This window comes from Battus philenor, unplaced genomic scaffold (genome assembly GCF_028537555.1).
Source record: "Battus philenor isolate CCGP_79_NKW_IND1 unplaced genomic scaffold, ilBatPhil1.0.hap1 SCAF_15, whole genome shotgun sequence".
NCBI classification, from domain to species: domain Eukaryota; kingdom Metazoa; phylum Arthropoda; class Insecta; order Lepidoptera; family Papilionidae; genus Battus; species Battus philenor.
In genome coordinates, this window is record NW_027181677.1 from 14,263,368 (window position 1) to 14,271,563 (window position 8,196).

The 8,196-nt window shown below is 48.1% G+C and overlaps 1 protein-coding gene across 1 annotated transcript; it reads right to left on the reverse strand.

Annotated features, from left to right (window-relative positions):
* Positions 1-2,733: 2,733 nt before the first annotated feature.
* On the reverse strand, positions 2,734-5,286 carry LOC137919036 (uncharacterized). Its single transcript, XM_068761999.1, has 3 exons — positions 5,137-5,286; positions 4,913-5,071; positions 2,734-4,833 (listed from the first exon to the last, which is right to left on the reverse strand). Exons 1-3 carry the CDS (start codon positions 5,284-5,286, stop codon positions 2,734-2,736), a joined length of 2,409 nt encoding a protein of 802 aa, XP_068618100.1.
* Positions 5,287-8,196: the final 2,910 nt, after the last annotated feature.

Genomic DNA, 8,196 nt, shown 5'->3' on the forward strand with positions numbered 1-8,196 from the left:
CGCGGTAATTAGGAGTTAAGATGCAACGTGGTTAAGAGCTGTTCGAATAGCTTTCTGGTAATTGGTTTATTGAAACATGCCGATACATTCCAATGTTGTTTGATCATGTAATATGAACGCAATATTGCAGGGATAAGGTTGTTTCACTGTAGATCGCTTATGATCGATCTTAATGGAAATTTATGGAAACGCTTATGTCCAATAGTGGACGACATACAGGCTTCTTCTTTTCAGTTGATGGACGCCCACTGTAAGGCACAGGCCTTCTCCAAATATTGTTATGATGACCAGTACTGCATTGCCCGGATCCAGCGCCTTCCTGTGACTTTTGATATGCCATTAGACCATCTAATGGGGGGCGTATCCACGCTGTGTCTACCAGATCGTGATAGCCACTAGAAATGAAAATTGATTTTTTCATGTTTTTTATAATATCACAGATATATAATATAGTTTTCTGTTTTATTTAATTATTAACGTTTAGATATAAGCATATATATGGCCAGGGCTTTGTACTACAATAAACAGACATATTTAATGGAATCAAGCGTTACTTTGCAGAAGTCCATACTAAGTAAGAAAAGGACCAATATTTAGCCACTTCCGCACATGCAGTGGTAGTCGTGCAACAAAGTGCACCGCCCGCCAGCTCGCTGATAAATGCGTATGCGGCAAACAATGGGAATTACACAACTGCCACCGTTATACCACTCAACACGTGTTTCACCCCTCCACTGGGCATCTTCAGGGGTTATGTTACACCGATTAGTGCCAAACACAGAGTGAGCTCAGTCCGTCGCCGCTTTGTTATTTATATTCCACCTCCTCCCCCACTTCCACTCATAGTCACGTGACCGATTACGTGGAATCACGAAAATAGCCCAGAAATAAAATATTGGTCTTTTTCTTACATAGGAAGGATTTCCGCAAGGTAACGCCTGATTCCATTAAATACTTCTACGTCTCAGATTTGTGTGTCATCATCGGCAACAGGACTTTCGTCTTTATATGGAATATTAATCTCAAATGTTAACTAATGTATGATGTAAATAATACGGTGGCTGTTTACAGAGTACGTTATTTACGTATATCTACGGGTAGATGCGTGACTGAAGTATGGATATCACGTGAAGAGGCAGTTACCTACTCAATTATTCAAAGCGCCCTCCTAAGGCCCGCGTACACCGACTGTTAACGTTGTACACTGTAATTGCCCCCCTGTTGCGTAGTCATCAGATATCTGCGATACATATGTTAGGTCAAATGTCATGTGGAACGTATCTATTGAAGAAAATTTATTCAGTAAATATTCGCAATAATGTATTGTACCTTTATAATTAAAATAATATTTTTTTTTCATTCCATACAAATGATTTTAAATTAGTAATTTTATAACTCAGGGTAAAAGCCTTCCATTTTTGTCTATCTCTGGCTACTTGGAGCCTAGCGTGACCTGCCGTAGTGATGATCTCGTCAGCCCATCATTAGGTCTGCCTCTCGATTTGGTACCTTGTGATCACGTCCATTTTATAACCAACCATAACCACCTGTTATCAGCGAACCTCGCCCGAGACCTATCCAGCTCCACTTTTTTTGGAGGAAATAGGTAAGTGCATCTGTTATACACGTTTCTGGTTCAAGGCTGTGTTCCTTACCTTGTCTTTTAATTTGATATCCAAGTAGCTTCTTTCCATTCTTCTCTGAGTGGTTTGCATTTTGTTCCTAGTCTTCAGGTCAAACGTCAAAGTTCGTCTTTTTTTTTTTTTTTTGTTTCGGTGGGGGAAATCTTCCGGTGTTCAAGATGCCCTGCCTCTGGGGGAAGGACAGGGGTATGTGGGATTCCTACCCACTAAAACCCCCCCCGGTGGTCGCCCTCTGCGCTAAACGGGGGACCGCGGTATCTCCCGGTCAGGGATCGCCACGCGGTCTTCCCTTGCGCCTTGCTATTTTTCGATAGCCCGTCCCGGGGTATGCGTGGATACGCTACCCCCGAAATCCTCGTGGTACTATCACGATGGTTCGGGACCACGTCGAACCATCGTCCGCCTCAGAGTCGCCGAAGCTAATGGGAGTTTAGGGCCCCCACCCTAAACTCCCGCGACTCCGAAGGCCCCGTTCATGGTAGGGGAGCACCATTCCTCGGAGGGCCGTCGCGAGGCACGTCTCTGCGCTGACGGCGTCGTCTCCGAGCGGGATCTGTCCTCTGCCGATCCCGTTCGGCTGCCTCCTTCTGGACCATGACGGTCTCACAAAAAGAGGCCACGGCCCTCCACGCCGATGACCCACTCAGCATCGCCGACACGATTGCTGGCAAGGAAAGGTCCTGTCCGATCTCGTCCGCCAGAATCCGCCGCTCCGACTGCCACGCCGGGCAGACCGCAAACGTGTGCGAGGCGGAATCCTGGGCGGCTCCTCCGCAATGGAAGCAGTTCGCCGTCGCTTCGCGACCAATCCTACACAGGTAATCACCAAAGCATCCATGCCCGGTGATCATCTGCGTAAGCCTGTAGGTGAGCCTTCCGTCTCGTCGCTGCATCCAGGCCTCGAAGACGGGCAGGATCGCTCCAACGACGCGTCTGCGCGCATAGCGCTCTTCCGAGAGCTTAGCGCGCCACGTCGCAAGCGCCCTGCGCCGTTCCTGCCGTCTGACCGCCTCGAGCACACGGTTCGGCTCGCCACCGCCGTCTCGGCGGAGGGTGCGGACTTGGTCGTAGACCCTCGCATCCGACTCCGCTAGAATGTCCAGGGGCGGAAAGCGCGCCAGGACTGTCGCCGCCTCGAACGATATCGTGCGATATCCGCCGTGCTGGTGGTCGCAGGCGGAGTCTTTTTACTCCTCCTGCCTTTACCCGGCGTTGGGCCGCACCTCTTACCCAGCCGGTGGTTGGAGGGCAACCCAAGGTCTGAGCACAGAGGGCATTTGAGTGCGGATGACACGCACTCTCTTGCCTTGTGCCCAGACTCGCCACATGCGAAACACCGCATGCTCCGGTTTACAGAGTTGGGACACCTGGCGCCGACGTGTCCCTTCTCCAGGCACCGGAAGCAGTGCATGGGTCTGGGTTCCAGGGGTGCCACCCTCACCGAACCCCAACCCACACGCACGCGCCCCGCAGTCACCAGAGCATGGGCCACCTTGACCGGGCACCGCAACCAGCAGGTGCCCATGCTCGTGTTTGTTCGGTGGACGTCCCCGACCTTGACGTCGTCCACCGAACAGCCGCCCGCCTCTGCCACTGCTTCCGCGACCTCGCCCGGACTGACGGCGTCGTCGAGGTCCCTCAAGCGGATTTCGCTCGTCTTGACGGGGCGGCTGATCTTAACCGCCACATCGCGAAGGACCTCACGCATCCTCGCCGCGAGGTCGTCTGCCTTTCGGCCACAGTCTTCTCCACTGATCTCCAAGAGGAGCGCTCCAGTCAAGGCACGTTTTTGGCGCAGAGCCTCGATGCCGAGGTCCGCCAGCCGTATTCTTGCCTTCGCCGCCTTTACTACCTCTGCATAGGTGGAGGTGGAGCCTTCCGGCAGCGTAACCGTCACGGCCGCCGTAGTGGGAGCTCGCTTCGCCTTCTTGGTCCCGCGGCTCCTGGGTGCGGCAGGCGGTTTAGCACTCGGACGAGGCACGGGCCGTGGCGCCGACCTGGGTTTTCGGGCAACCTCAGCCCAGGTGTTCCGGGTCGTGATCGCCGACGCTGCCGGAGGCGGTGCTGTCACTGGAGGCAGTTCCGGCACAGGAGGAGGCGCAGTCTTCCTCCTGGGGCGCCTAGACCGCCGCGGTCGCGGCGGCTGCGATGCCGGCGGTGCTTGTGGAGGCTGCGGCGGTGCGAGCGGCTCGGTCGACTGAGTCGGACGCGGTCCAGTCCTACTGGCGGCCAACGGCGGCCTTATTGCCCTGTCGGGGAACAGTTTGGCCTCGAAGGCAGCCAGTTTCGATTCGATGAGGGCTCCAATGCGATGCATGAGCCCCTCTTCGGTAGACGCGGACGTCCTTGGCACTGGTGCTGGCCGGGCCCGCGGAGGCGCGGGGGCAGCTGCCTTGGCCTGCTCCGTTGTAGCACTACGGACGCGACGAAGCTCCATCGTGAGGCTTTCCACTTTCGCAGAAAGGCTGGAAAGCTGAGAACGCAATTCTGCGTTTTCTTGCTCTAACTTCTCGACGGTGGAGTCGCCCGCCGTCCTGCGCGACATCTCCTCCAATGCTGCCTTGACGTTCCGCGCAGCGAGCCTCAGGCTACGCACGTACGTGCCCTTGAGGTTGCTGGACCGGTCCGTCACCTTCTCGATAGCCAGGAGGTTGGTCTCTGCATATTGCCGGGGATCAGCACATGCTCGCAATTCGCGAGCCAACTGCTCCTGACTCGGGAGCCCTTTCTTCGACCTAGTGCGCAATGGCTGCACAGAGGGGTCGAAGAGTCCCTCCTCGTCACTGTCGGTTCCGCCGACCGTCTCCGTGCCCTCGGTCTCCTGGGCAGAATAAGCCGCATATTTTGCGGCCACAGCACCAGGGCTCGGAGGCTTGGCCTTTCTCTTACCGGCCCTCGAGAACGCGCCAGGGCCGACCGATGCGCGAGAGGCGTCTGATCCGCCGTCGCTTTCTCCGACCGTACTAATCGCCAAACCGGCGGAGCGCATAGATCGCCCGCGCTTATCACGTACCGAGCCTGATGAACGGCCCGGCACCTCCGGCTCTTTAAAATTTTGGGCCCCGGATGTTAAGGGCCCAGCGGCAGACGCTGAAGCGTTGCCGCGACGCAAGTTTTTGCCCCCCCCAGATACGGCGGGGCTGCCTGGGCAAGGCCCAGGGGTGGATTCTCCAGCATCGCTGGTACCACCCTGGGGAAAATTTGTTTTTTTAACTGCGTCCATTATTTTTTTTTTCCTTTTAAGGGTGAGGTCCCTTCGCGCTTGTGACTGAACTCCCTTCCAGCCATTCATCCCGTCGGCACGGTCCAACCTTGGGATTAGGGTTATTTTTGAAGAGGTTTTCTTCCTCGCAGCTCCGTACAGGTACGGAGCCCCCGGTCCCTACTGGGATTACGGGTTGTCCGGTGTCGGCAGAAGCCGAGTGCACCTGGCACATCACCGCACTGGTCACATCCTCTGTCCCATCTCTTAAAGATGGGTACGGGATGCTACCTCAAGCCTGAGCGGCTCGTCTCTCGGACTGTTCAGTCCTTGGCCGTTTCTCGGTTCTGGGAAGAACCGATGGTACGCCCCTAACCCTGCCAGTTTTGGTCCACGCCGGAACATGCCCAATACCACCACATCTGGGTGGCGCTCCCCCATCCGCCACCCGGGGGACGCGCCCGATGGAAGGTCTGGCAACTCCACACGGGTCGTCTTGACTAACCACCATATTATCTATCTATATATACTATATTTATATATATATATATATATATATATATATATATATATAGTTGATATTATAATGTACGTAACATTGTTAAATTAATTTTAAATAGAGCGCCTGTTTAGTTTCTAGCCGGCTCTTAGCAGATCAGTATTCCGAGTCGATTCTAGCTTACTGATTATAATGATAAAATGATTGACAATGCAAAAGTGTGTGTAAATAGTAACTAGAATAAAGATATTTTGAATATAGAATATTTCGATTTTTTTGAATTTAGAATGTATTACAATGCATAGGCTTCCCCGGAAGATATCTAGTATATGTACTATAATCACCACGCTTGACAGGTAGGCGATAACAGTGTGGTATTATGGTACGCAGAGGATGCTGCTGGCCATCCTCTGGAAGCTTGTTTGTGAGCAAAGGCAGTACTATATAATTAAAGCCCAAAGTGTGAACTATATGATTGTACCGCGGGTATCGAACTCACGACCTATGATCCTAAGTCACAGTCTTCTAATCCTGGACTATCAGTGTGCAAGCTTTGGTGATGATGTTAACTTCGAAACATTTTTCATGACTCTGTGTTTGGCACTAATCGGTGTAACATAACTCCTGAAGATGCCACGTGGAGGGGTGAAACACGTGTTAAGTAATTTGGCAGTGGCGGTTGTGCGATACGCATTGCTTGACGCTGTTTTGGGGGCCTCACGTCCCCCCACTATATTTATATCTGATTTATACTTTTGCAGTAACAGCGCAAGCTTTTTAGCAAATGGTATGAATGTAATGGCTGTATGATAAACATATTGTTTATGCAAAAGGGACAAACAAGGACCCGGGTCAACTGATCCAAACGGTCTGCGATTTCCATCACAGATAAGAGTGAATTGTTTTCTATCGGAATACTGCGTTCCATAAAGCAAATTGTTTTAACCGTATGAAAAATCAGTATAGTTATTTTTAAATATATTGTTTAGTTTTACCAAATTGTACACTAAGTTCTCTGAGTATGGTTTTATAAAATTAATTAAAATATTGTGTATTAATAAAATTGCATTGAACTGTACAAGAACAACAAAATTAAACTATCTATTGTAGTAATTTTATGAAAGGTAGTTTTATTTTTCTTAAATGGCAACACTACAAGACTCCGTGGCAACTTTCAGTAAAAGGATTGAGAGTGGTGGGGATGAAACAGCGTTTTGATTATTGAGTCGGGAGCTAGGTCACTCGTTCGATAACTATCGAAGTGATAAGTTGTCTAATGGAAACTGTGCTAGTTGGCCTATAAGAGTATTAAAAGTGGAATAAAAGTGTATGGTGGGCCAAAAATTTTTGCAAATAGCAACACTTGATTTCTTCAAAACCGTGAGAGTAACCGTGGGAGTGCCAACGGCGAGACGGAGCACATCTCGACGATGTAATTTTTAAAAAATAAATTTTAATAAATGATAATTACGGTAAATAAACCATAAACAAAATAGCATTTGTACTTTTATTTCTACACATGTGTCAAAAGTGCAAAAATTTATGGCCCACCCTATATTTACTGTGCTGTGAAATTGAGTTTTTCTGATACTGTATAAACAAAGCAAAGGGTCAAATGACCGCAAGTACAAATATTAAGAAAATTCCAGAAATAAAGTAATAACTTGAAGAAATTACATACCACAGGTAACTGAATATTTTATTACATATGAGAGCTTCATTAACTTTACGAGTATCACAAATTGGCTTTCTACAAACGTCCTCTCCTAAATCTTAACAATTAAGCTGCAATGGGCGGTGCGCTTTATTGCACGACTGCTGCTACATAGCGGAAGTAGTTATATATTAGTCCTTTTCTTACTTAAGATGGACTTCCGTAAAGTAACGTTTGAATCCATTAGATAATTAATATCATTTAAATTCTTTTTAAACAATTTAATAATAAAAATAAAGTTGACATTTGACACACTTCCGTGTTCAAGACACTGACACTGAAGTTGTTAAGGAATAAACAAACTATCAAATTAAAAATACTGTCAAATGACTACTACCGTCTTTCTAGTGTTAATTTTTTTATTGTCATTAGAATATATATTCCACAGACAATAGCTACTTGCCTTTGTTTTTATAATTACATTTGAAGTTTCCGAAAATTTTTTTGCTCATGCTTTTTCATGCTCAGAATTATCTTAAACCATTTACTAACTTAATCAGAGTTCGTGCAACCACTTTCTCATACCTACTCCAAATCGCCATCTTCAGGTTGTGCGCCAGTATCTATGCGGTTGTCATAGTCGTCATATCGAAGAATCTTGCGATCGCATCTTGAGTCTCGTCTGTGCAATACAGGCACGAGTTCGTGTGACGTGATATATCTACCGCGTATTGGACACTGTTATACAGCCCGAAAGTGTCTGTTGCCCAGAAATTCAGGAAGGGATGGCATGACGTCAACCTGTGTCTAACTTAAGCAATAATAACAATTTAAATGAAGGCTTTTAAGCTCTATTCCATAACTAAACTAAACTTATTGAAACAGAAGTACAGTCAGAAATACAAACTCGTCAAATAATAAATGCGGTAACGAATGTATTCCCTTTGACCAGCATTCAGCCAATTAGGGGGATTCCGGTTTGTTTAAGTCTATAGGCGGGCGTCTAGTGGAGGCATTTGAAGTTAAATGCCTTTAAACAAACTGTACTAAGTCTTCCAGCTTTGGTAAACGATGTCCATTTGTTTTTTTTATATTTCAACTTAAACAATATGTCTTATTAATTACATTGTTTATTTCTAGTCTTTTCCATCCACATATACAATTTACATATAGCTCTTTATTGACAGGCACACGGTCG